The following is a 27,638-nucleotide window of genomic DNA, read 5'->3' as shown; positions in this document are numbered from 1 at the left end:
TCTCAGAGTCATATTATTGTAACAAATCAGTCAAAATTCCATTTTACAGTTAAATAGTACAGAAGACAGTTAGTTTACTGTACAAGCAAGTTGTGCATTAAAAACAAACACACCAAGCAAATGATAGTGCAAAGCAGTTTCCACCCCTCCCCACCCTCTTCCCAGCCCCGGGATGGCTTTCTGGAAGGTATGAGTGTAGCAGGTAGTAACTCCTCAGCATGACGATAGTCACAAAGGGGCTGCACCCACCACTGACAGGGCTGCCTTAACCGGATCACAACTCCGTCCCTTCCTTGCTCTCCCCATCAGTGTGTTTGCCTAGGACAATTTCAAAGCAGCCGTGTAAATAAGGACCCACTTTTACCAGCCCAGGCTGTCTGCACCCGCTAGGGGCCTTAAAAACAGACTCCATGTGGCAGCCATCTCTTTGGGTCAGAGGATGGGGAGTGGGGTAGGAGGAGCGGAGGTCAGTTTATTTCCTGTCCCTGCCCCCACCAGGGCTTGGGGCTCAGGAAGGGAGAGTAATCTAGGCTGGGGCCACAAAGTGCTGGGCACTGGGAACCCGAAGGTGCCTCCACGCTGGCCTGGAGCCAGTCGACAACCACAGGGAACAGGAGTGAAGCAGGTACAAGGTCAACGGCTTCATAGCTGCTTCCTGAGAAGGGGAGGGGAGGCCCCTGCGTGTTGAGAGTCAGCAGGACACAGCCAGCAGCTGTTTTGAAGAGATGGAGACTGCTTTTTCCAGTGCGGGTAGGACAAGAGAAACTACAGCAGGAGGGATTTGAAGAGGATCACCAGAAGGACTTTCTAAACCTGCCGAAGTGTGTATCCAGCATGTGGATCTGGCTGTTACAGGCTGGGGGCAGCACGGCAGGGCTCCGACAGAGGCAACCACTAAGGAGCATTTTTTGTTAAGGGAGATTTCCACATCCACAGAGGATGTGGCAGAACAATTACCAAAAACCACATGCTGTCTAACCTTACAAGAGTTTTCTCGTCCTTTTCCAATTAAGCCTTTCTAGAACTAAAGAACTCTGACATGAGAATCGATGTAGCCCGGGCCCTTGAGCAAGGCCTGTGCTTTCGGGGCGATGCTCCCCCTCAGAGCGTGGGGGGCTAAGCTGAGGCTGGAGAGACCCTCCCGGCTCCGTCCTGCCACCCCGCAGCCAGCGCTCCCCACCCCCCACCTGCCCTACCAGGACAAATGTCCAAGAGCCACAGGTGAGAGTCCAGCGTCTCACCAGCATTTCCCTTGGGCTCCTCCAGGGTCACCTGCCGTGGGGGCTGGTGGGATGTCACCTCTTGGGGAGTACTGAGATCCTAACAATCCCACACCCTCAGAAGGCAGCTGGGGGCAGGATGTTCCCAATCACAGGGCTTTGCCTGTAAGAGACCTTGTGTTTGAAGATGTTTGACCGAAGCTTTTTTCCCCCTAAAATCAGTTTTAAAAACTGGTTTTGTGCAAGACTGTTAGTTTTGGAGCACAAAAACAAAGACAGCTGCGTGTCAGGAGTTGGAAGATGTGCTGGATCTTCCCTGGGGCCTGGGGGGCAGGGGCACAGCCTGGCTGAACCTCGGTGGGACAGGGACGCTGACGTGTGACCCAATGACCCCTCACCTCAATGCCTTTTGTTAGGACCTATCTGGGCACCGTGTTCTCTCCAAAAATGAAAATTATGAGACGAGCCTAAGGAAAAGGGGGCCCCCCCGCCCCCACCAGGAGCAGAAGGCGAATGCCGTGGGCCGGGAAAGTGCATGGAGGGCCGGTCTGCAGGCGCCTTCCCTGGCTCTGGGGACCTGCTGCCACAGACTGGACCATCTGCTCTGAGGCCTGGGACCCACGGAGCAGGGACAGAGCCAGCTGTTCAGAAGTGTGGGGAAGCAGGGCCGGGGCGGGACACTGGCTTGGGTTCGTTCTCCTCCCAGCTGTGCCAGCCGGGTCCTGGGTCCTGCCCCACCTGTACACTGAGGGGAACCGTCTCAGGTGGGGACTTTCCAGTTCTGACTGGACTTGTGTAAATGCAGAGGGAGGGCCGGGGCCACAGGGCGCGGGGGCTCTGAGGAGGGCGCGGGGCCCTGTGGCTTCTCCTGGGGGCAAACGCTGCCTCTCTCTGGAACAGAGACGGCCGCTGTCCCAGGAGACCTGGCCCCGTGACAGCACTGGGCATAGCTGGACACAGCGAGGTCGCTCTGGGGAGGTGGCAGGGGAGGCTAATCTCCCACAGGGGTGTGGACTGAGATGACTAGGATCTGGGCTGGGGGCAGTGTCCCGGGGAGGTCCCTGCCCCTCTGTACAAAGGTGTGGCTGGACAGACGCACTTGGAGCCGCACTCCAGCGCTGGACCTTGGGACCGTGACGGCCCTGGAGCACAGGTCCCACTGCTGCCCAGAGCCTCGGAGCTGGGCCAGTCGCTGGTCAGGAAGGCTGTTGGCGCCCCCGCCTCCAGCGGGAGGAGTCCCGGGGCGGTCAGTAGGGCCGCCACACGGCCTCGTCCATGCGGCCCGGCGTGCTCAAGGCCGTGGGCGAGTTGCTGTGGCTGCCATCGGCCTCCACGCCGTCGCTCTGGCCGCCCAGGCCGGGGTTCATGAGGTTGCCGGCGGCGACGGAGGCGGCGTTGCTGGAGCAGGAGGCCAGCATGCGGGTGGGCGAGCGGTCGCCCCCGCTGCTGCTGCTGCCAGCCACCATGGAGAACTGGTAGGAGCCCGAGGACGCGCCGTAGTAGAGGTGGTAGGGGGACGGGTTGGCCTGGAAGGGGCCGCTCTGGTTCTGCGGGGCCCCGGGGTAGGGCGGCGGGAGGTAGGTGTGGTGGAAGCGGCTGGTGGCCGGCATGCCCGCCACGCTGAGGCTGCTGATGCTTGTGCCCGAGGGCGTGGCGCTGTAGGGGAAGGCCGCAGACATGGCCCCCGGGTAGTGCATCCTGGGGTCAGGGAAGCGGCTCTCCGTGAGGGCCGGCGGCAGTGCTGAGAAGGAGCGGTCAAACTGGCGGGGGTCGGAGAATGGGTTCAGGTCCAAGGTACCTGCAGGACAGCAAGGAGGCGGGTCAGTGGCAGCCTAGATGACCCCAGGGGACTTCCTGAAGGCTGACCCCGGGGCCTGGTTCACAAGGCCCATTTGGGGATCCCTGGCTCTAGATCCGGCTCTGCCCTCCCTGCCCTGGGCTGCTCAGGGCCAGAGCCTGCCATGCCTCCTGCCACAGCCCCACCCGGAAGCAGCACCCTGGGCCAGAGACTGCCTGGGAGCCCCCCCGGGCCGGAGCAGAGGAGGAGGAGGAGGCTTTCCTTCTCCTCCTTCAATCCTCCTTCCCAGCCCCGCAGCAGAGAGGCCTAGGGCGAAGGCAGGGCTGGGGACAGAGTCCACACAGGCCCCAGCAGCCTCCTCCGGGCAGGTTCCTCTTCCCCCCGCCCCCCTCCCCACTGTTAGCAGCTGGCAAGACCACGGGTGTGAAGACGGTCCCCAATGGCCCTGTGAGACTGGGGGCTGAACCTTGCTTTTGAAGATAAGGAAACTGAGGCAGAGAGAAAGCAAGACTGATTCTCCTTCTGCGGCACAAAAAGAAATGGAACTCGTCGTGAGGCCTCCCTGCTGGGGCCACGCGTGTGCGAGTGTGAATGTGTGCGCATACTCCTGCCCAGGGGCAGCTTGGGGAGGGCCCAGGTGCTCACACCTGTGGATGTCCCAGGTTCCCAGGTGTGGGTGCTGGGTTCATGGCGGCTCTGCCACCTGCCCGCCTCCTCGCCCTGGGCCTGTCTCCAAGGCTGCCTTGCAGCCTGGAGCTGACCATTGGCCGCACAGTGACCAAGTGCCACACTCACCTGTCTCGACAGCAAAGGGAGACTGTAGCCAGAGGGGCTGGGGGGCCCAGACCCGTGCTGGTCACAGAGACACAGTGTCCAGCCAGCCTCTGCCCTGGCCCCCTCAGGGGTTTGGCTTCCCAGTGGGCTCTAAGACAAAGCGTTCCAGCCTCGCCCCCGCCTTGCAATCACAGACCCCCCCCCCCAGCATTCAAAGAGGGTTTGGGGTTGAGCTAAGCCCCTTGATGGGAAAACTGAGGCCCAGACAGGGCGAGGCCCTTGCCCACGAGTCACAAAGCACATTGGACCTGCAACAAAATCCTAGGGTCTCCGGTGCTGAGCCCCAGCACATGCCTAATAGGTAGCTGTCCCACCTCTGAGGCAGCACAGAATTGAGGTTAACTGAGTGGCTTCTGGGGCTAGACAGTTATCCTGGCTTTGACACTTACTAGCTATGTGACCTTGGCCAAGTCACTTAACCTCTCTGTGCACTGGCTTCCCCATATTAAAAAATGAGGACAATAACAGTTCATAAGGATTCAGTTAACACACATAAACTCCTTAGAATGGAGCTGGGCACAGAGACGGGGCCCAGGGCAGCTAAGCACTGCTGCAGCAGCTACAATGCCACTTGCTCCGGGAACCCAAGAGAACTGGCACATTCAGGGGCCTGCAAAGACAAGGCCCTGAGCCTGGGCCTTCCTTGCATCCTGGCAGCAGTGGGGGGGTGGATGAGCCCCCAGCAGTGGTCCAGAGGTGACTGGGCCCAACCCTCTATCTCACCCTTCAAAGGGTAAGGGCCAGGGGAGGACCCAGGAGGAGACCATCCTCTGTTCCCTGGCCCAGCAAGGCTGCTGCCAGCCCGGGGTGGGCACTGCCTGCCGTGATGGAGGCTTGGCTGAGGATGGAGAGCTGTGGGCGTCCTCAGGCCTCCTGACTCCTCGGCTCTGCCTGAGGTGCTATGTGACCTCAGGTGGGACTTGGGACTTCTCAGGGCTTTGGGGTCCTTCTTCCCAAGTCAGCTGGGGTGTGTCCCTCACCAGCAGGCTCTGGCCCTGGGCATGGATTAGAACAGAGCGATGCTTCCAGCTCAAGGAAGGGGGATGTGGGGATGGGAGTCCAGGTGGCTGGGGCCTTCTAGAACATCTGGTGCCCTCTCTAACAGGTCATTTGGCTGGCCAGCACTGCCTTAAAGCCCAGGGTGTCAGAGGTGCCTGGCTGCCTGTCCTTGTCTAGGAGCCCCAGGGGGGAAAGCCCGGCGGCACCCCAAGCAAGCATAGCCAAGTACGAGGCTGACAGCCCCACGCAGAGCAGAGTGGCAGTGGGTGCTGCTTACATGACAGGAGCCCCATTCTCAAGACAAAGGAACCCAAAACAGAGACCCCAGGATGCAACAGCAGGACAGTGGCCCAGGGAACACAGACCCTGTAGCCATGGGCCTGGGCCTAGTGTGTGTGTCCCTCAGAGCCCTCAGGGGCTCCGGGCTGGGCCTGCCTGGACCTGTCACCATCCGCTCCAGCCTCCTCCCTTAAGGCCACCAGCCCTCCTCCAGGGTGGTGGGGGAAGTACCTGCCCTCAGCACTCCCCCAGATGCCCCAGCCGCTTCCTCCAGGCTCCTGCACCCCCACCCCACTGTGCAGCCTCGCAGGCCGGGAAACCCGAGCTGGCCGGGCCACTGTCGGGCAGCCAATCCCAACAGTGGAAGGAAATGTTTATTTTCTTCTCCAAATTGCCCCAGCTGCTGTGTAGTGGCTGAATGAGCCCTTTGAGCTGTGAGAAGCCCCCATTGTGGGCGGCTGCAGCAGGGGCTGGGCCGGGGCATGGGAGGAGCTGGGGTCTCCGCACTGCTTGCTGGTAACCAAAGCTGGGGGGGGGAGTCAAGCTGTTAACAAGCACCCAGGGCAGTGGTGGCGGGGTGTTCTGAAGGCAGAGGGAGGGAGGGAGGGCCTGTGAGATTGACTCCCCAAGCTTGGGCCTGAGGACACCCCTCCGTGGGAGGGGTCTCCTTCTCCCCACTTTATAGATGGGAAAACTGAGGCTCAGAGTTTGAGCGGCTTGCCTAAGATCACACCGTCAATGCCTGGCAGAGCCTAAATTCCCAGCGAAGTCCCCCTGACTGCGAAGTTCACGCTCCTTCCCTACTCTGGTTATTGAGGACCCTTCCTCTCACCCCAAAAGGGACAGGCCTGGGGAGGCCGGCAGGCAGAGGGCCACACAGGATGCAGCAAGGGAAGAAGTGGGTACGCCACAGCCCCAAACAGACCAACCTCCTCTCCTCCAGCGGCAGGGTGGAGGCAGGGCAGGCAGGTGCTGTATCCATCTAGGCAACGGGGACAGAGGCCCAGTCTCAGTCCTCACGACCCACCTCAGCGCCTCCCTGTTTGGGAGGAGTCTCCGGGCAGGGGAGGAGGGAGACCTTTCCCAGGCAATGCCGGGTGCCTCTCCAGGGCGGGAACGTCACTTTACGGTTTATAAGGTGTGTTTGAGTGCAGTAAGGTCACTCCAGCCCCAGGCAGAGGCATCCACCACCACCCCACTCACAGATGAGAAAGCTGAGGTGGGGCGGGGCACAGCAGGGTGTGCCTGTCACAGCTCCTGGGACATGCCCTGATTTTAATAGGGGAACTATGGGATTAACCCCACTGCCCCAGGGGGCCGTGTGCTCCTGGAGGGCAGGGCTGTGTCTGCTCATGGTGATCCCTGGGGCCAGGCACGGGCACATGGCAGCAGGTGAATGAAAGAATGCAGCGAGTGAATGAATGAAGGCAGTGTGGAGCAGGCCCTCGGGAAACAGCTGTAGGGGCCAATGAGCACCAGCTGCCTCCTCTAGAAATCAAGCGGTGCAGTGCCTGACCTCCGGATGGGCTCTTGGTTTGGGGCAGATGGACCCCGTCCAGGTCCCCCTTCCACCTCTGTGCCCACCCACCCGCCGCCCCGCAGCCCCTGCCGCGCCGTACCTTGGATCGGGGTCTGGGCCTGGCTGAAGTGGCTCGTGGTGCTGAGAGAGCCGCGGGGGCTGGGCGTGCTCGGTGTCACTCGCATGCGGACCCGCTCCAGGTCCCCGAAGCGGTCGGGGAACGCCTTGGTCTGGTCCTCCAGCTTCTGCCGGTGCCCTGCAGAGCACGGGGAGGCCATCAGCCGCTGGTTCCCAGGGTCTTAGGGGAGACAGAAATGCCTCACTCTGCTGGGAAGTCCTTCCTGAGATCTAACCTTAGGCCTCAGCAGGGAGATCCCTGAGGTCACTACCAGCCTCTTTTCTGAGGTTCTCAAAAGACTTTCTGAACAAAGCATGGCCGTTATGTGCCACCCAGGGCTGCCATGGTCTCGCCCGTCTGCATCAGCAGGAACAACCATTCTTAGGCGGGAGGGGCTGGGGGGTCCAGGTGGGGGCTCCAGGTCACAAAGCCAGTAAGTTGTGGAGTCAAGATTCAAACTGAGGGTTCAAATCAAAGCCTGTGACCTAAACCGTTACAACACACTGTTCAGGAGAAGAGGAAACTGAGGCAACAGGCATGGGAGACTGGCTGAAGCATGGTCCCGAGGGAGGCAGGGAGAGAACCGGGGAGTGCGGCTGCCCCTGTGCCTCCCGCACGCGTCCGAAGAACAAGCGGAGGAGGCCCCAGGACGCTCTAGGCCTGACCACCCGGTGATCCCCGGGACCCGCCTTCCCTGCTCCGAGCCCCAGGCAGAAGGAGACCCACCAGGATGCTGGGCAGGGGCGCAGGCACTTGAGTGAGGGGCTAGACCAGTGCACCTGGCGTGGGGCGTCACACGTGGAGAAAACTGCTCGCATTTCCCACTGCCCCCTGCCACAGCCCGCACAGGAAGAGGCCCAAGCGTCACCTCCCAGGCCCCAGAGGTGCCAGCAGGGTCAAGGTGGCCTGGCCCTGCCCTCCTGCAGCCTGCTGAGGCCAAGGGGACGCTTCTTGAGTGACATCAGATGTGCAGGGACCGCTCCTGCCATACAGGCACACACACTTCTTCAATCACTCATTTTACATTTCACAAGCAACACATGGATATTTACAAAACTAAACGAGTTACAGACAAGGCTCCTGACCCACCCCAAGCCCCTCTCCAGAAGTCCCCACCGTGACCAGCTTGCAGGTTTTTCTCCCCAGCCTTTTTTTGGCTTTCCATGCAAGGAAAGCACAGAGCAAGTTTCTCATGGAACTTTCTCGAATGGTCTCAGCCTGGGCGTGTCATTCTGTAACTTGCTTTTTGTAGCGCTCTTTGGAGCTCAACCTCAGTTTCCCTGTCTGTATAATGGGGAGAGTAACCCAGCCTCACGGAAATAACAGAGTTCCCGTAAAACCCTGGGGGCGCGCCCTGGCAATGAGGGCTCCACAAGAGTGACGAGGACTACACGCCGCGCCATTGGACGTCCCTCCTTCTTGCTTGTCACGTCCACTGGAGGCGCAGTTCCCTCCACTGTTCCCTTCTACAGACACTTAGGTCGTTTCCAAATTTCCTCTTCTGTTCCCTTACGTGCAATTCTCCCCGAACGTTCCTGTTCACGCCTCCTTGTGTTCGGGTCTCTCCGGGGCTTCACGTTCCGGGGCTCTGATCAGCATAACACTGTCCAAGCCGCTGGCCTTGCTGCCTCACACGACCCCGAGGGAGACTGCCAGGGGGACGGGGGGCCCGATCCTCTCTTACACATAAGAGAACTCCGACTGCACCCCAGAGGGGCAGGAAGCCTTGCCCGAGGACACCCAGCGAGGCAGACACGGGGGATTTCCTGGACCTGGGCCCCTTTAGGAAAGAAATGCAGGGAAGGGCTAAGGGGGAGGAGAAGGTCTGCCTGAGTCCTTTGGCCTGCAGTGACAGGTGGAATTTTCTAGATTGACAAGGAGAGAAGACATCCTCACTGTCCTTGCTGGGGCCTGGACAAGTGATTCCTGGGGCAACGTTAACGTGGGAAATGACTGTTGACCACTGCTGGGCATCAGGGCCCAGCACCAGGGGCCTCAGAATGGACTTGATTTCTGATTTTGAAAATGGGAACACGATGGATTCTGGTACTCGTAGACCCCTGAGCTCCTGCCACAAGCTCAAATGGGCATCTGAGGGCCTCAGAAATGAAGCCGGGAGTCCTGGGGGCCACGGTGGGCTCGGCAAGTCACCCAGAACCAAGGAGCCCTGCCTCCTCCTCCAGCGAAGCCCCAGGCCAAGAACCTATGACACTTGGCATAGGAATGAGACCGTCTGGCCTCTGGCCAGGCCCCCACTGCCGCTTCCTAGGACCCTTGGCAACAAAGGGGAAACACTGGCTGGGGGCGCAAACTTGGATATGGGGGCTGGGCATGTCACATAGACTAGGCAAGTGGGATGGGTGGGGACTGGGGCAGACTGGAGAGGTGGCCTTATAGAAGGGCTCCCACCTGGTACCCTGATGGGGGTGGGCCCAAGGTGGCAGAGCTTCCAACGCCAGGCTCAGTCCTCAGCCCTAACAGGCCTTGGAGAAAATGTTGTTGCCCACGCTGCTAAGGCCACTGGAAATGACAGGGATGTGTCGATGAGCTAGTGGTCGCGTGAATTCAGAACAATCTCAACAGGCAGGAAGCCTACCGGATGGACGTGGAGACCACAGACTGACCTGACGGCAGCTTGGGTGCAAAGGATCTGGGTGTCTTAGTCAACCACAAGCTTGAAGTGAGCCAATAGGGCTACACAGATGCTGGTGCAAAACCTCAGACCTTGTTATTTTCGTCACTGGTGAATAAAGTCCCCCGTTTCTGAGTCACACCATGTACTAAGAGTGTTTACAGTTACTCCCGCGGAAAGAGGGCGGGGTTCACAGCCAGCCTGGGTTCGAGGACGGGCCCTGCCGCTTGCAGCCTGTTGGCCTTGCTCAAGTCACACTCCCTTCCCAACACCCACGCTGCAGTGTCCCCGTCATGCTGCCCTCGTGGGTTGAGGTGCTGGGCTAGTAAGGTCTGTGGATGCTCTCCACTCACATGGGTCACTGCCATCATAACTGTCACTTCTACCCCTGCTTGTGGCCAAGGGAGGCAGGAGTACCAGCCCGTGTTAGAGACCAAGGCACTGAGGCCAGGGTGGTGACGTCACGTCTGGATCACAGAGCCTGGACGGCAGGGCCAGCACTTGCACCCAGATCCCTTGACTCCAAGTCCAGGGCTCTTTTCCTGACACTTTCCTTTTCGCTCCCATCGTTCAGATGTGGCCACTGAGGCTTTGAGATGAAATCTACACTAAGTGGCTGGTCCCAGGCTGTGGATCAGGTCATTGGGCCGCAGAGCACATGTCCCCACACATGCTGTCTTGCCTCCCCGCAGGGCAGGCTTCCTGGAAGCGGGGAGTTCAGCAGCAGCTCGGGAATCGCCTCCTTGCTGCTGTGGAACGTTGGAACCACTGCCAGGGAGGGGCAGGGGCAGCCCGTGTGGCCAGGGAGCCAGGGAGTCTCAGAGCCACGGGGCCGGGGCCCTCACACTGGGAGCAGGACGGAAGTGCCTTCGCCCGAGGAAAGAAGATGGGCCTCAGAAAGGCCTCTTTCATTTGGCTGCCAGAGGGAGGGCTTGGTGGGGAGGGCTCTGGCCCTGATGTACTTGTTCATCTGGGGCCAGGCCCTGATGTGCTCTGTGCCTCAGTTTCCCCTCTGCACAGCCTGCTCACTGAGGTCTCCTCCCTCTCAAAGTCCCTGACTTAAGATTAAAAGGATCAACTGCTGGTCAGATGGCCCCAAAAGGCAAGAAGGCAGGGCCTCTTGCCCCGGCACCCACCCAGCACCACCTCTTCCTGCTGCTGCTGTTGGCAGAGTTTCTCGAATGTTCTCTACCCCTCGTATTTCAGAGCCTCAGCTCAGGACAGCCTCTGCTAGAAATCCTCTCCTGTCCTTTGGGGCCCACCCCAACAGCCCTTCCTCTAGGAAGCCTCCTTTCTCCGGCCACGGAGCCCCGGGGCCCCTCTGCAGGCCAAGACCGCCCTGAAAGCAGCGGTTGGCAGGAGCATGAATCACAAAAACAGCAGCCGACACTCTCTGAGCGCTTCTTCCACAGCAGTGTCTACACAGCTGACGTGCACTGCCTTGTTTCACCCTGCAACATCCCCCTGAGGCAGGTCTACTCCTGTCCCCATTGTATAGGTGACAAAACTGAGACTCAAGGACACACAGAAGGCACCTGGCCACCTGCTCTCCCTGGAGCCCATCTCTCAGGAAAGGACTGGGTTTTGACCATCAGGGGCTCCACAACAGGTGTGAGGGCCCAGCTGAGGCCCGGGCACAGGAAGATGGGCCCTGGGGAGAAGAAGATGAGAGGGTCTCAGTGGACTCCACCACTGCCCTGCTCTGAAGCTCAGGGTTGAGAGTCCAAGTCTCCATTCATACCCTGCTCTAATCCACCACATCCCTCTGCTCCTCTGGGTCTCAGTTTCCATACGTGTAAAGTGGTTATCACAGTGTCTAACCCTAGGAGTGCCGATAAGCTAGAGGGAGACCACATGTTTTTAAAAGGGGAAGGTGGAGAACCCCCGGGAAGGGCCCACGTTGGCCTGGGGGCCTGGCTTGGGCTGCTGTCAGTCTCAGCAGCTGGGCTCACATCAGCTCCTGCACGGACTTGATTAGTGTCCATGGCCCTCACTTACGGTAATGTAGATCCCAGCCTGCCCCTCCCAAGGGCCCAGTGGCCCCAGGCCCATACCAGATGGCTCTCATCCACCAGTGGTCTTGGCAAGCCACTCTCCCCCTCTGCGCCTCTGCTGCCTCACCTGTAAAACATGAACCACTCACCCTAACTGCTAACGGTGAGGACAGGCTTCGAGAATTAAGTAGCCCACTAGGCCTTGGCCTTCGAGGAAGGCGTTCTGGGTTCAAGTCCTGACTTGGCATCTACTCCTGGCAAACAACTCCTGCAATGCATCGATACGGTGGGGGTGCCCAACCTCACAGGTACGTGACAAGGGCCAAAGTGGGGGGCAGGAAGGCCAGGACCCAGCCAGGCTGGTGACTCACCCAGGGTCACACCATGCAGGAGCTAGAGGACCAGGGCTGGGTTCCGGGGTGGGGGCTCCACCACCGTCCCTCGGGCATCCCTCATCACCACCCCAGGCACCTGGTGCTTCTGAGGGAAGGAGAGGCCATCAGGGCCACGCCCGTCTCCACGCTGGCCTGACAGGCGCCCCTGTGACAGGAGTGGCCATCATTTTGACAGGGGGATGTGCCAGGCACTGCGCCAGGTGGGCCACACACACCATCTCCAAGGGTCACGACGCTCTGAGAAGCTGTTACCATCACCCCCATTTTACAGATGGAAACGTGGAGACAGGGGGCCAAGGTCACACAGTGAGAGGCAACCCTGAGATTCAAGCCTGGAATGGTTAGCATGCTCTGCGGAGCTCAGCTTCCCCAAGACCTCTAAGAGAGGACAGGGTCACCTGGACACCAGGTCTGGCTGGCAAGAGGCCAGCTCAGCCTCCAGCCCCAACCAGGTGGGAGGGGAGCAGGATGCAGGGAGAAGCAGAGGTGGGCAGGGCCACGGGACACTTGTCTGCCAGGACAACGCAGGCCTGGATCACCAGGCTCTTGGCCGTCTGAAGCCACTCGGCAGGCTCCCTGGCCGCCTGGTGTGGCCACGGCCCAGACACAGCAGCCACTGTCTGCCCAGCCGTGGGGCGGGGCGCCGGGCCTGAGGCCGGCTCTGCGGCCTGTCAGGAGATTTACACCCGACTCTTAACAACCTCGCGGAATCGCAGGCGGGTGCTGGCCCAGGGTGGTCTGCCGTGAATCGGCCCCCTGTGAGCAGATGAAAGCTGGGTCGGTGGCTGGGCAGGGAAACGGGCTGGCTGGGGGCCAGCGGGCAGGGAGGCTGTGAGTGGGGCTTCCAGCAGCCTGGGGTTGATTAGGGGAACCCGGGAGGTCTGTGGTTAACCCCTTCCCTCCTGCCAGGCAGACTCCCCCGGCTCCCCTAGGCCGGTCCCAGCACAGGGGCCACTACTGGGGTTGTGGGGGTCTTGGGAGCCGTGGGCTGGGGGCGGCTGCCCCTGCTCAGCCCAGGCATCCATCCCTCCGCGTCCCTCCCTCTGGCTTCCTCCTGGAGCCGGGGAAGAAACTGGCAACTTTAGGACCCTCCAAGGCCCAGCTGTGGGCTGAGGGTCCCTTCTACTGCCCACGCTAAGGCCCCCGCAGCCACACTTTGCTGTCTGCTCACTTCCTGCAGGCCTCTCTGCCCAGAGGTCACCTCTTCAGGGCACCCTTCCCCATGTCCCATGCCCTGCACTCTCCACCCCTCCTCCCAGCTTTGTTTTTCTTCACAAGGCTTCACGCTACCTGAAATTAACTAATTATCTGCTCACTTTGTTTATTCATCAAATATTTATCAAGCCCCTATTAAGGGCTCCTGCCTGTATCTGGGGTCTAGACCAGTGCCTGGCAAAAGAGAGAAAAGAACCCTGCTCCGTACATACAGTAGCGGGGGAGCGAAATAATGAATGACATACACTACTGAACTGTGCAGCACCGTAGAAGGGGGTACATGCTCGGGGTGGCACCAGAGCCAGGAAGGACAGGGGAGAGGCGAGGAGGGCAGTGCATGTGCAACTTGCAACAGGGGGCCACACCTGGGGGTGCCATGGCAGGAGAGTTCCAGGCAGAAGGAAGAGCAGTGCAAAGGCCCTGAGGCAGGAGTGTACCTGGCAAAGCTGAAGACCAGCCAGGGTGGCCAGACTGACCAGAGTGGGGTGAGTGGGGACAGTGAGGGCTAACGGCACAGATCAGGTGGGGCTCGAGGGCCGTGGTAACAACAGAACTGCTCCCCATCTCTCCCCCACCGGAGTGTGAGCGCCAAGAAGGCGGGAGCCCATCTGGCGGGGTTCACTGTGGCATCTCCAGCACGTGGAACAGGGCCTAACACGGGGTAGGTGCCCAGGAAAATATTTGTTGAAATCATTCCACGTACATTTTTGGGAGGAAAGGGCCCACAGGGAAGATTCCAGAACCATCCTCCTCTGCCTCAGGCAGGAGTAAGAGCCCAGGTCCTACCCCTCGAGATACCAGCACCTGCTAAGCCTGGAAGTCAGGGTTAGCTGTTCCCAAACTGTGGTCAGTGCCAGGATCGCCAGGCACTGTACCACCTCCTGCCCGAATCCTGGACCCGGCTCAGCAACCTGCTTTTTAACCAGCCCCCAGTGACTCTGAGGGACACCAGCATCGAGAACCTCAGAAACCAAGGCCACACAGGCAGGAAGCCACCAAGCCAGTCTTCAAACCCAGCTGGCCACCTGGCTGCAGGTCGGGCATGCTCTGCAGGGCACCAGAGGGGAACGACCCAGCCACAGAACCCACAGTCGGCTTCAGGGATCAGCAGACTCCCAGCCCGTGGCTCCCTCCCCACCCCACAGAAGGCTCGGACTCCACACGGGCCGGGGCCGGGCCGGGGGTTGCAGAGCAGGGAAGGAAATCCCGGAGCGCAAAAAGGCGGTGCTAATCCAGGAGGGTTTGGGCACTTCCTCTGTGCCAGGCAGCTGAAAACGCATTTAACCCGCTCAACGATGCCCCAAAGCAGACACTGATACCATCCCGGGTTTACAGATGAGCACATGGAGGCAGGAAGGCCCTACCAAGCGGCCCTCGCCTCCCTGAGCACTCAGCTGGAGCCCCCAGGGTGCACTGAAGTTCGCCCTGGGCGAGAGGTGTTGCCTCCCTGGCCTCTGTCCCCTTCTCGGGTTGTTGAGGATTAATTAATGGAGAATTTGACATTACACACAGGGGGAGCTCAGTGACCAGCAGCTACTGAGCTGGCCTCTTCCTTCTTATAGCTGGGGACACTGAAGCCAGGAAAGGGGAAGGATCTGTGCGAAGTCACAGACCTTGGAGGCCAGGTTGGGGCTGGAACCCAGGGTTAGGGTGAGACCTGACCTCAGGGCAGGGCAGGCCAAGGGCAGGAGCAGGCAGGTACCAGGGATGGGGGATCTGGAGAAATGCCCCCTCCCTACCTCTGCTCTGTTTTATAAATGAGCTTCTGTTAAGATTTTGTTTGAACAAGTCACTTTAAAACCACTGATCTGGCCCCTGCCAGGGCCCGGAGTGAGATGTCATCTGCCCCAGGTGGTACAGCAAGCCTGGCCTCTGCCTCTGCTGGTCTCCTGGCCCCGCCTCTGTCCCTTCCTCTTGCCGCCAAGGCTCCCTCTGGGCTCAGCTGCCTGGTCTTGAGCACCCCTCCCCCACCAGCTCACTCCAGAAAGGGCCATCTCTGGCTTGGGGGGGCCCAGGAGAGAGAAGTGGGCAGAGGATTCAACTTGGGGCTCCCGAAGGCAGGGCTGTGCCTCCATGCCCATCCGGACGCCTCAGCAGGGAGGGTGGGCAGCTCTGGGCTGGGCAGGGATGAACAGGCAGGGCTCTCAGAGATGGCAGGCTTGCCTGGCCCCTGGGGACCTTCCCACCAAGCTCTGAGACCCCCTGCTCACTTGTCTCTGCCAACAGGTGCACCCTCCTTTTCGGAGAGGCTCCTAAGTGCCGCACCCCAACTGTGGCTCCTGTCCATCCTGATCCTGCCCCTGGGGACCTGGAGCAGGACTGTCACCTCCTTCAGTAGGGACTTCACACTTGCACCTCTACTGCTAGGGGAGCACCCTGCTGCTCCCAAGGGAGGTTCACCACTGACCACTGTGGTGGTGGGAGGTGGCGGGAGTGTGGGGGAGCAGGGGTGTACCACGGACCCACTAGCTCATGAGGATCCTCTGTCTGCTATGGCCATGGGCTGTCCACGTGTCACCCTGATCTCCAGGCCTGCAAGGTGGGATCATCCCATTTCACAGAGGAGGGAGCTGAGGCCCAGAGAAGTCAATGATTTGCCCAAGGTCACACAGCAGATAATAGCCCTGGTTAAAGTAACTGATTACCTGCTACCCCTCCCACCCCTCTAAGTGCTTTACAGATTACCCTATTTCTCCTCTGGGTGCTCTCTGGCTGTTGTGAGCAGTGTCCCCAGCTCCACAGGTAGCTGCTTATGTGAATCCCATTTTTTAGATCAGGAAACTGAGGCATGGAGGTGACTTGCCCAAGGTCCCACAGCCAGGCAGGCTGGCTCTGAATCTGCTCTCTGCACCATGGTGGCCTATGGCTCACAGGGCTTCCCAGCCATCACCACCTTGAGACTCCTGGGGTCACAGATCCAGTTCACAGACGATCACACTGAGGCCAAAAAGGAGCCGTGACTTGCGTGAGGCCACAAAGCCCAAAGTCAAGAGCGTGGGCCTGCCTGCATCAGACCCCAGCCGGGAGGAGCCGGCAGGAGTTTGGCCAGAGCAGGCGCCGGCCGGTGTTGACGGCGCAGGCCTGGGGACGTACGCGTGCGGGAGCTCAGGGCAGGCCGGCAGAGGTGACCCTGAGAGGCTTGCAGGGAAACTTTCGGGGATGCTGGGCCCAGCTCTGAGCCTTTCCCAAGTGGCCAGACGCTGTGACGGGCCCGGGAATTGGGTGGGTGGGGGGCCAGGCCCACCCGACTCCCCAGCAGGGAGGGGCAGGCCCAGGGCCAGGCCTGGGTGCTCCTCACAGACATGGCATGTCCTCCCGCCCCTAGCCTGCACAGCCCGGCATCAAAGGCTGGCTCTGGAAGACTGAGGCCTAGGGCACCTCCCCCCACCCGGCAGGACACGAGGTCCCAGCCAAGTACTCAACTTCCTTAGGCCCAGACTGTCTCACCGGAACATGGGTGACCCTTTGGTAGTGCTGTCACGAGGATCCCATGAAATAATAAGCGTGAAAAGGTTTTCTAAGCAAAGCGTCATGCTTACAAAGAAAGAAGGGGACAGGCCAGCTCTCAATACACCCGGCTGACTGTGCTTTGGGGTGTGGGGGTGTCCAGACAAGCGCTCTGGGATAGGGTTGGGCAGCTGGCTGGCTGGCTCCTTGCTTCCACCATTCACTCGGCGAACACAGACCCGTGGCCCGCCCTCCCGCTGCCCCAGCCCGACTCCACAAACTCCAGGGCCTTCAGCAGGCAGAAGGAACTAAACACAAACTCATGCCGATGGGTCAGGATGCCCTGCACACAGCAGGTGCTCAGTATATATTTGTGGATTAGATTTGCAGCCCTGATCTCGCTTGTGTGGGCCCTGGGGTCAGAGTGCTTGGGCTCTGCATGACTTGAGCAAGTCACGTGCTAAGACTTAAAAAGAGTTTCCAAGGAGGGGCTCTGGCAGAGCAAGCCTGGCCCCGCCCCCCAACACCACATCTGAAGCTTTCCCCATCCTCTTCCTCTCCTGACTGCCTCAGCTGGTCCCACTGTAAGGCAGGATTACCAAGCTGTCCTGCCGTCCCCTCTGCCCCCAGCCCCCCACGGTCTGGGGCTAAGCCCAGAGGGTTTAGAGGTTTGCCACAGGGACACAGTGTGGGGAGCCAGAGCCAAGGACCGCAATCTCCCAGAGGGCTCCAGGGACCCAGTGCCACCTGTCTGACCTCACCACTGCCCTCCTCCCACCAGACCCTCCTGCCCCACCCAGGGGGTCAGGGGGCTCAGTGACACTTACGTCTGGGCTCCCGGGGTCCGTCCACGGTCACCTTGATGGCTCGGTGGTAGGTGGCCACTTGGGTGGGGTTGGTGAACACAGTGATGGTCAGTGTGAAGCTCTTCCCTGGGGGGCGTGGGAGATAAAGGCAGGAGGTTGGCACCTGGAGCTTTCACTACACCTTGGTTTCCTACCTGTACCCCACTCTGGGAAGCCCCTGACTTTCTAGAAAGGGCAGGTCTCTCCCCTTTGAACATGGGAAGAAGATGGGGCTCTAGGTGAGCTTCCAGCTGCTGGGGTCAGCATTCAAGGCCCCCAGGGGTCTGGCACCAACTTTGTCACCCCTCCCCCCAGCTCTGGTCACCCTGGCTTATTTCTTCCCTACTTCTTGGTCTTTCTCTGTGCTGTTCCTTCTATTCAGAGACCCACACGATTTGGGGGTGGGGAGCGAAGATGGGTCTATATTTTTTTCCCTGAAAGTAATTAGTGATCTTTGTAGAAAACTTTGAGAACACAGAAAATATTAAAGAAAGAAAAAAACATCCATCGTTCCACTAGCCGGAGGACAAACATTGTTACCATCTGGGTACTTTCTGCCCCATCCTCTGTGTGTGGGTACCTGTGTTTACACAGTCCAGAGGTACTAAGATGTACATTTTGGTACTCTGTTTTATTTTTCATTTAACATCACATCAGAAGCCCATGTCATTAAAACTTCTTCATAAACTTCACTTTTACTGGCTGCAAATATTTCAACTCATGGAAGCCCTATCTTTTATTTAACCACCTCCTCACTCCCTGCATTTACATCGCTGCTAATTTCTCATTGGTGTGTGCAGCCGGGGCTGGAAAAACACTGATTTGGAAGCTGCAGACATTTCATTTGTAGACACAACTGTTATTTCCAGAACCCTGTTCTATTTTTAGATAGACATTTGGCTCCAAAGTCTCCATTCAAAATTCCTGAGAGGGGGAAAAGAACTTTTAAAATAATACTTTTTTTTTTAACCATTTAAAATAAAATGAAAATGACATTCTGTTTATAAAAATCTTTGTCTGCATCTCTGCTTATATCGTTAGAATAGATTCCAAGAAGTGCTTTGTGATTTCATCGCATCGGAGGATTGGGACATGTTTCTGGGTGTTGATCTCGGAGCGAGATGACTCTCCAGAGAGGTCTCTGTCGTCGTCACGCCGGGTGTGAGGCCATGTCCACCTCAGGGCCATCACCTGCGTGACTGCGTCCAGCAAGATGGGAGATCTTTTAGACTCTCTTGACCGTGCTCACCTTTCTTCTCTTACTAGTGAGAGGGAAACTTTGGATATGGTTATTATCCGGCATAATCCAGCACAAATTATTGCTTTGTGCTCTTTTACACTTTCCTGTTAAGGATTTAGTGCCTTTTAAAACCTGCCGTGTATGAACACTTTCCATGTCGTAGTTGTGGTGATCAGTTTCCCAGGCCAGTGGACTTCTCATTTCACTTTCTGGTCCCGAGCTGTTTTCGTTTTCAGTTCTAGCGCTCGTTCTTCTATCATTTTTATGTTTAGACAGTTTTCTCCATGTCGAAGGCAGATAAAGGCTTCACTTGCAACAAAGAGCGTGCTCTCTGCTTTCTACAGTTAATTAGTTGATGTGCCCGGGGTTCCACTGTTTGGTACGGTATAAGGTAAGGATTTGTCCTCAAAGAGCAACCCAATATTCCTGGTGCCTTAGTGAGAGCCCTCCTCTCACGCTGTTTCCATTGTAACCCACAGCCATGTGCTGTGTGAGATTGGGGGTGAGCTTCACGATCCCCCAAGCCAGAATTCACCTCCCTCCCGCCTCTGTGCAGCCTTGGCCTCTGGACCCCAGTTACAGTCCCAGGAACTCCCTGAGGGCAGGGGCCAATGGCCTGGTGCACGGTACCCGCAGGGCTGGCACAGGATGGGCACCGAGGGAGGCTGCCTGAGTCCACCCCTCTGGCATCCTCCTGACATCTCTCAAGGCAGGTTTCATGAGCCCCACGTCACTTGTGGGAGAGGGACCTCAGTGTGGGGACCAGTATCTTATGGTTCTGTTTGCACGGCTGGGTACTTGGTGGCCAAGTGATCAAGTGAAAATTCTAGCTCCATAAACAGGAGAATCTGGAACAAAATTAAACCAGCCAGGCTGCCGGGGCCACGCAGAAGAACTCAAGGGCTTCTGAGATGCCAGGGGGCGTTTAAAGCTGAAGAGCCCCTGAGCTATGAGCTCTTCAACTGAGAAACAGAGGGGCTCCTCTGGAAGACCTTCCTGGGGCCAGCCAGCTGGAGACAGGGATAGAAATCCTAAGGGCACTTGCTCCTGGAGCCCTGGGTCCAGAAGAACAAAGCCTCAGGGGCACTTTGCAATGCAAACAGAAAGTACAAAACAGTCTATGGCAATGCCAGGCTGGTGGCCTCAGGCTCCCTGCTCACCCCTGCCTGCCAGGACCCTCCTTCCCTGATACTGCCTTCCCTGTCTCTGAAGTCACCTCCCTCTGGGACCCCTTCCCCCTCCAACCAGGCAGGGACTCTCCAGGGGTCTCTGGGCCTCTGCCCCTTCTATCGCTTCCTGTGGGTGCCATGCCGAGGGGCAGTTTAGGCACAGCCCAGAGCACTAGTGGGCACACTCCGGACACTGAGTGCCCTCAGTAGCACTTGACGATTTACTACAATGTGCCTGCAGGTCTCAACTGAAAAGTCACCTTCCCAGCAAGGCCTTCCCTGGTCACTTCATCTAAAGTAGGCGTTTTAAACTTGGCTCTGTAGAACTGAGCAGGCCTGGGATAGGAAAAAAACGACAACTGTATTGTCCCTAACCTCTAATTGAAATTTAGCATCTCTCTCAAGTAAGAGCGAACGTAGGCAACAAACCACAGCCGTATTCGTGGCAGTACCTGTGACCTTGTCGCCAAGAGACGTCACAGATGTTTACATATCACATTACAGTTGTCGCAGATTTCTCTAAATATCTTTTATGCTCATCACAACTTCGATATCACAGTCATCATTAGACCCACTGCTAGATCTTCTCATTTAATACATTAAACAGGCAGCACATTTATCACAATTTTTAAAACATTTTGCTAACAGTTGTTGTAAAAGAATTGGTTTCCATTGTAATCCTTTGTATTTTATCTTAAACCTTAAAGAAAAAACCCACATTATTTTGAGAAAGGTGTGTGGGCTTCACCAGGCTGTCAAAAGAGCCCTCAGGGCACGAAAAGGTTAAGCAGCTCAATCTGAAGGGTCACAGGCCCTTCCACTCCCTGCCTGCTCCAGCCTTGCACCGGCTTCAATGTCCCCATAGTGTCCCTTCCCTTTAACAAGCCTCTACTTACGCATCTCCTTTTGCCTCCTTCTACTAGATCATAAGCTCCCTGGGCCAGAATTTTTGTCTTGCTCACTGCTGTGTCCCCAGCCCCTAGGACAGCATCTGGCACATAGCAGGTGCTCAATAAGCATTTATTAAATGAATTAAGAGCAGAAATTACTGCTCTCATTTTACAGATGAGAACACTGAGGCTCCTGGAGGGGGAGTGAGTTGAGCAAGTCACACAGGAGCCAGCAGGGCTCAGGAAGGTTAGAATGTGCTGGAGCCTGCCCCACCACACTGGTACTAAGGACCTGCTCTCAATGGGTAGCAAACCATATGCCACCCCTGAAGTCACCAGCACTCCTTCCCTCGGTTTCCAGGCCTGTCACCATCCCTCCCAGGTGCCCGCAGAGGGGAGAGGAGTCAGAGTTGGAAGTTGAAGGGGTGGGGGTGCCTAAGAGGAGGAGGGCACGGGAGGGGCAGGTGTCGGGAAGACCAGGAGGCAGGGACCGTGGGAACAAGGGGTGGGAGGAAGCTGTCTTCCTGAGTGCCCCTCAACTCTCCCTGGCCCTGCCTGGCTCTCTCTCTGCCTGGTGGCAACAAACTCATCCATCCATCTCTCTGCCTCTAGGACCAGGAAGCGGAGAAGACCAAGGAGGTGGACAGCTCCTTGCAGAAACCCCGGGCAAGCTTGCAACTGGCCAGGAGTCCAGGAATTGCAAATCCAGGCACTCCAAGGGTGCCTTAGTCAAGGGGGTCGGGGGAGAAATCCACGTCCGGGAAATAACTGCCCTGCAGAACCCCTGGTCCCATCATCAAGCTCAACTGGGTCCGGCAGTGTGACGTCGGCAAGCCTCTGAGCCTCCCGAGAGGGTCCTATGCGATGAGCCCCACCCATGGGAGCTGCCTGGGCAAAGGAGGGGACGTGTCTGTCTCAGGGGACCTCTGGGTTTTCTCCACATTGGCCAAGAAGCCACCCGTCTCTTCCCCCAGCACTGGTCTCCCTAAGCCTGCACCCACACTCCTCACCCCAAATCTCTCTCCACAAATTGTGGCTCCTTTTTAACTAGCTAATGATAGGCCAGGAGCTCATGCACTTGTCATCTTCGCCTAGGTCTGCGGCTGCCTGCTAGAGGGCATTTCGGGGGTCAGTGGTCTGCGTGGTCAATGGTGCCGGGCAGCCACTGCCGGCATCAGAGGTGGGCAGTGTTTGCGGGGAGGATGCACGTGTCCAGCACTGACAGGGCAGTGAAGAGCACATTCTTGCTGGAAGGCAAAAGCTCCCTCATAAAAATCCTGAGCCCTGAACCTAACTCAGTTTTACATAAAACAAGGAAATTTTTTTTTGCACTTTTAATGTCTACTGAATTTTCCAAGATAAAAGGCAATTATTTCTTTTTTTAATTGTGTTCAGAACTTTGCCAAGAATTGTCCACAACTTCAGAAAATGATGGCATTGATGGCAGGGCCGCACTCAGACTCTGAGGACCCCTGCCCGTTCTGTCTGCTGTGGCCACGGCCAGGCTTCTGCGTAGCGGGCATTGGCGGGCATCCGTCCACCTTGCTGTGTCGTCTCGCCCCAACATGTATGTATTCATAGCGGTGTTTTATTATAAACCACTTTCCCTTTTTTCCTCTATCATAGCTGTGGAATTATAAAGCTTTTGAAACTGGATGTAAGTAGGTAGGTTATGTTACCTGTTGATTTCAACATAGGATAGTAAAGGGCTCGTCACAAAAAATATTTATTGTAAGAAAGGGGTGCTGTGCCTGGCAGGGTGGGAACCTGGACCCTAATCACTGCAGGGGACAGCAGTGACCTGGTTTTCCTTCCCTTCCTGTTCTTGGTTCACAATTTCAGCCTGTGGTGTTACCGTGTGTGTCTTTCGTGGAAAGCTATCTTCTTGGAATTCAGACAGAAGCAAAGGCTCAAAATTGAGGAAACAAGCAGAAGTTTCCATCTGCCTTCTTAGTCCTGGAAGAAGTCACAGAGCCAGGGAAGGGCTCTGGGTCCCAAACCCCAACCTGTCCTGACTCCCAAAGTGGCCCAGATTGTCGGTGTCAACCACTGACTTGTTCTCTCAGGTGGGAATTTCCCAGTCGGCAGGATGGGTACAACAGATGTGTGTCTGCATGCCACCAGACCCTGGCACCCTCCTTCCTCCCTGCCAGCCGCCTCCACCTCTCCCACTCAGCAGTTCACACCTTCTGGGTTTCCCCCACCCCCGCCCAAACCGCACGGTAATCAGAAAATCAGTGACTGTCACCACTCAAAGGGACCTCAAAGGCCTCCTCCATTCCCAAGCATTTGAAGTAACAAAATCTCTAATATGCATCCAGTTCTCGATATGCACCAACTGATACACTTGCATCAACTTCATTAATCCCTTCAAAATCTCATGAGGTAGGGACCATGATTAGCCCCATTTTACAGATGAGGAAACTGAGACACATAGAGGTTAAGTCATTTGCTCAATGCCATCCAGCAATACACTAGCAGAGCTGGGACCCAAACCCAGGTTGGCTGATTCTAGAGCCAGGCTCTTAAAGATCATGAGCCTCTGAGGGCAGAATGCTTCATCCAGGGTTCCGTAGGCATCGGAATTTGTATTTAGACCACTCCCTCCCTCCCAGGACCACTGAGACTGGTGAGAGAATGGAAGTGAGAATGGTTTATAAACACAGCCTCCTGCATCTCCCACAGCCACCATCCCAGCTTTGGCTGTGCCAGCTATAAGAGCATGCTGCCAAATGATGTTCTAGAAAGCCATCTTCCTCCTTGCAGGCCTTGGGGGTGGCGGCCCAGGTCTGTGGGCATAAAAGCCACAAAAAAATCATTTTCAGGATGCAGAATGGCCAGACGAGGTCTCGGTAACTCAGAGAATCACCTTCTCTTCTCTTTCTGTATCTCCCCTCCCAGGCAAAGGAGTGGGAAGATAAACAAAGTTCCTGATGCCTTGCTGGGCTCCCCGACCAACATCACCTTCTGCCTGCCTCATGAGGGATGCCAGCTACAGTGTCCCCCACACCTGCACTGGCAGACACAGCCACTGCCCTGAAGTCAGTAGAGCCACCAGCCTTGCCTGCCACCGACCAGAGATGACTGACTCTCCACTCAGGGCTGGGGCTGGGATTAAGTTGCAAAGGGCTTTCGAGATTGGGGATGACAAAAGGGGCTTGGAGACTAATTAGGAGCAGCAATGAAAGCTTAATTCATAAAAGCAAACATTTTCCATCCATCAACCTGCAACCAGTTAAGGGCACCGTTTGAAAGAAATCTGTGCATGGGGAAGGGAGCCAACAGGAACAGGAAATGTTTGAAAGAATGTAAACTATTTCAGTTTCATAAAAAGTAACAAGTAAACAGTTATTACACGCAAATAATGCCCTGGTTTTAATTAATGCTGAAAAGTCAAAATATGTTTGACATTTGCATGTATACATTGAATGGCTGGAGAGGAAAAAATGGTGCCCAGATGCCCGCTTCGGAGCAGGGCTGGCAGCTCAGAGGGAACTAAAACCTTGAGAAGGGCTTGTTTATTGGTGATGAAAAGTACAATTCTGCTTCAGCCGCTTCAGCCTGTGTGGAGTCGGGCAGCAGAGGGAACCCGGCTCACTTTCTTAACAAAGCTGGAGGCAGGCCTGGTGCTTGGGAAGGGCAGCTCCCCGAAGCCACTTCTCAGCAGGCTGGTCTTAAAGGGCCAGTGGACCTTAAGCCTCCATTTCTCCAGGGCAAGGTTGCTAGGACTTCTGCACCCAGGAGCTAAGCGATGATGGGTTTCAGGTCCCAGCAGCCTCCCACTCAACAGCCCCTGGTCCTGCCTTCCTTCTGCTGCCGAGGTCGACCAGGCAGGCAGGGTGACACACCAGCCTGGACTGCAGGATGGGAGACGGCAGCCTGCAAGCTGTGCCTTCCGACATTCAGCATTCTGTACTGCATTAGTTCTATTCTAAACCACCTGGGGCTCAAAGGGCTTGGGAAACTGTGCCTTGCGGAGGCCACAGCTGGGGAGAGGTGGTCTCAGAGTGTAGGGGAGATTCTGCCCCTGAGGGGAGAGTGGCTTGGGTGCTTGGGTCCGGCAGACTGGTCCTCCAAGCTGCCTGCTGAAAGACCTGCAAGCTCCCTTTTTGTTCATCCACGATCTTCTCCCAGCATCTTTTGTGCAACCAGGGTTGCTTAATCAGGAAAGAGGGGTGGCATGGAAGGTTTCAGTAGTTAGTAAACCCCAGAAACTGGGAGAAAAATGTGGCTTTTCTTGGCAAAAGATCATAACTTTCCTCACACCCTCACAGAGATCTGTAACACCCTAAGGGATTACAAACGGCTCTTTTAGACAGAGCTGGACCGGGAGACCGGTTTCCGGAGCTTCCACTGGGACCCCAAGGCCTCTCTCGCAGCTTCCTTCCCCCCACCTTTGCCATTGTCAATGTCAGGCTCTCGAGGTCTCCCTCCGGCTCACCTCGCCCACTGCGGCCCACAAAACGAAGGTCGTTGAACCTGGCCACCTGGTTCTTCATGACGGCAGAGGCATTGCGAAGTTCGGCAGAGTAGTTCTCATCGTTGCCTGCCATCACGGTCACCACTGTTCCATCTGGCACATCCCCCAGTGCCACCACCTGAGGACAAGGGGGATGCTGAGGGATCGCTTAGAAAGGCAGAGGGGGGCAAGGGGAAGGAGGGGAGGGGCTGGGAGGGCAGCTCCCCTGGGTCCCAGACGCACTGCAGATTTCTCAAATGGGGGGTGGAGAAGAGGCTTAGAAACAATAAAGACCTTCCCCCAAATATAACAAAAACAAGCAGATGAAATCCGTACCTTCATGGCAAAATCCTAGAGCAACTGGTTAAGCCATGTCCCAAGAAATTATCCTTTCAATTAAACTGAATCTAAGTGAGAGCCGTGAATCAGCTCAGTCACTATGATGTGGGATGTGGTTCCCCTGTCTTTGGCTTGAGTAAAGGAGGAATCAACATGCTTCTAGCAACCAAGTTCCCAAGTAAAAAAAGAATACCAACAATAATAATAAGAGGGCTGCTGCCCTCACTCGATTTATGCAAGAGTCGTTTGGGGTAGGAAATTTGGCCCTGAAATGTGGCCCAGGCCCGGTTTATTGGCCTCTGCAGAGCCTGAATTCGTTATGCAGAGAAAATGCGAAATGCAAAACAAACTGGTTTTGAGAAGGGTCGTCCAGGAAACCCCTTTCAAGTGAGGGGGGTGCTTTTGATAACAGGAGGATGCACCTGCTGGGAATTGCAGGATGGGGGTGAGAATGTCCCCCTAAATACCGTCTCCCCACCCCCTACCCCCAAGAGCACGGAGAGGCAGATGCCTTTTGAAAAAGAATCAGACTCTAAACAGAGTCACAGCCATTTAAACGTGGCTGCCGCGTGCAGGGAGTAAGGATCCAGATGGTAAAAATTTCAAGGAGAAAATGTTTGGGGTCTGATTAAAAAGGCCAGATTTCCTGTCAACATCCTGTCTTCTTTTAATTTCAAAGACTCCTTTTAAGCTCCAAGTGACAGTAAAAGCTCCGATCTGACGATTAAAGTCACACGGGCCTCCCCCCTCCCGGGGAGATTTTCCCCACTGGTATTTTAAGATGTCACCCGGGAGACCTCAAAGAGCCACTCATGCTTTTTTCCAATTTGGAGTCGTCTTAATGGGAGCAAGGACGGCTCAGTTGCCAGCGGCCGCTGTTTCCAGCCACCTCGGGCACCACCCCCCCTGCCGCCGGCCCTTCCTGCCCTGCCCTTTCTCACGGCAGCTGTGAGAGGTTTAGGGGAAAACCAAGGCGTTTTCGTTTCATCTCGCTGCCCCCTTAAAAAAATGAAAATGAAACAGTCGCCTACTCCCTGGCATAGAGAAAAAGATCCTCTGAATGATTGGGGGCTGCCAGGGGTGGGGGCACCCCAATCTCAGCCTGCCATTGCGGATGCAGACTATTCCGGCGCAACCATAGGGTGCAATGCTCCCGGTCCGGGCCTGGAGTCCAGCCCCGCGTATGATTTCAGAAGCCCCAAGCCCCAAGCCCGAGGTGGAGGGTGTGAGCAGGAAGTGTTTCTGAAGCGGCACAGGAGGAGGGGTGCTGGCAGGGCAGGGTAGGCCCTATGCACCCTCCGAACCGCACCTCCGGCGTCCTTGCCCTGGTCCCGGGGATCCTGTTCTCGGCTGCCCGCAGGGCTGTGTCCGAGGGATCCGAGTCAGGGGCGAGCGAAGCCCCATTCGCTTGTTTCTGCATCAACGTCTCTACGCAGGGTTCCCCAAAGCCCAGGTGGAGGGGGCCAGCCCCCTAAAAGTCATCCGTTCGGGGCACATCCAAGAATGAACGCCGAGGTCCCTGGGCCGAGCACGCAGCGAGGTCGAAAGCGCCCTCGGCCCAGCTGCCCGGTCTCGCCGCAGAGTCTCGGGCAGGTCCCCTCCCCACTCCTCCCGGGGCCCCGGCTCCTGCAGCTGGGACGCCGGGAGCCCCAGGGCCCGTGTCCTCCCGCCCTGGGTCCTGCACTCACCTTGAAGGCGACAGGCAGCGTCTTGTTGCAGCGCCAGTGCGAGGGCAGCACGGAGCAGAGGAAGTTGGGGCTGTCGGTGCGCACGAGCTCTCCCGCGTGGTCCGCCAGCACGTCCACCATCGAGCGCACCTCTGGCCGGGCGCGCCCGCCGGGCCCCACGGCCGCCTGCGCGCTCAGCGCGCCGCTGTTCTCTCCCATCTTGCCGCCGCCGCCGCCGCCGCCGCAGGGGAAGGCCGTGGAGGGAGGTGTGAAGCGGCGGCTGGTGCTCGGGTCTACAGGAATACGCATAACAGCGGCCGTCAGGGCGCCGGGCGGGCGGCGGCGGCGCGGCTCCCCCGGGGGCGGCCGGCGCGGGCGCCTTCTCGGCCGCCGCTGCCGAGAGAAGCGGGAAAGCAGAAGCGGCGGGGCCCGGGCCTCAGGGCGCAGGGGGCGGCGCCCGGGGACGACCCGCCGGGGCCTGCCCGCCGCGAGGCCTCGCTGCCCCGACGGCCGCGAGCAGCCTGCCCGCTAGTCCCGCATCCCGGGCGCGCGGCCCGCGTGCGGCCGCCCCTCGCGGCG

At 57.5% G+C, this 27,638-nt stretch overlaps 1 protein-coding gene across 1 annotated transcript; it reads right to left on the bottom strand.

Annotated features, from left to right (window-relative positions):
• RUNX3 (RUNX family transcription factor 3) lies at positions 1-27,368 on the bottom strand. The gene is made up of 5 exons (XM_045545960.1): positions 27,081-27,368; positions 25,036-25,192; positions 17,278-17,382; positions 6,750-6,905; positions 1-3,018 (listed from the first exon to the last, which is right to left on the bottom strand). Exons 1-5 carry the CDS (start codon positions 27,366-27,368, stop codon positions 2,468-2,470), a joined length of 1,257 nt encoding a protein of 418 aa, XP_045401916.1. The 3' UTR covers positions 1-2,467.
• Between the last annotated feature and the right edge of the window lie 270 nt (positions 27,369-27,638).

The sequence above is a fragment of the Lemur catta genome, chromosome 3, assembly GCF_020740605.2.
Source record: "Lemur catta isolate mLemCat1 chromosome 3, mLemCat1.pri, whole genome shotgun sequence".
In the NCBI taxonomy this organism is placed as follows: Eukaryota; Metazoa; Chordata; class Mammalia; order Primates; family Lemuridae; genus Lemur; species Lemur catta.
The sequence above is the reverse complement of the archived record's forward strand: the minus strand, read 5'-3'. Positions and strand labels throughout refer to the sequence as shown.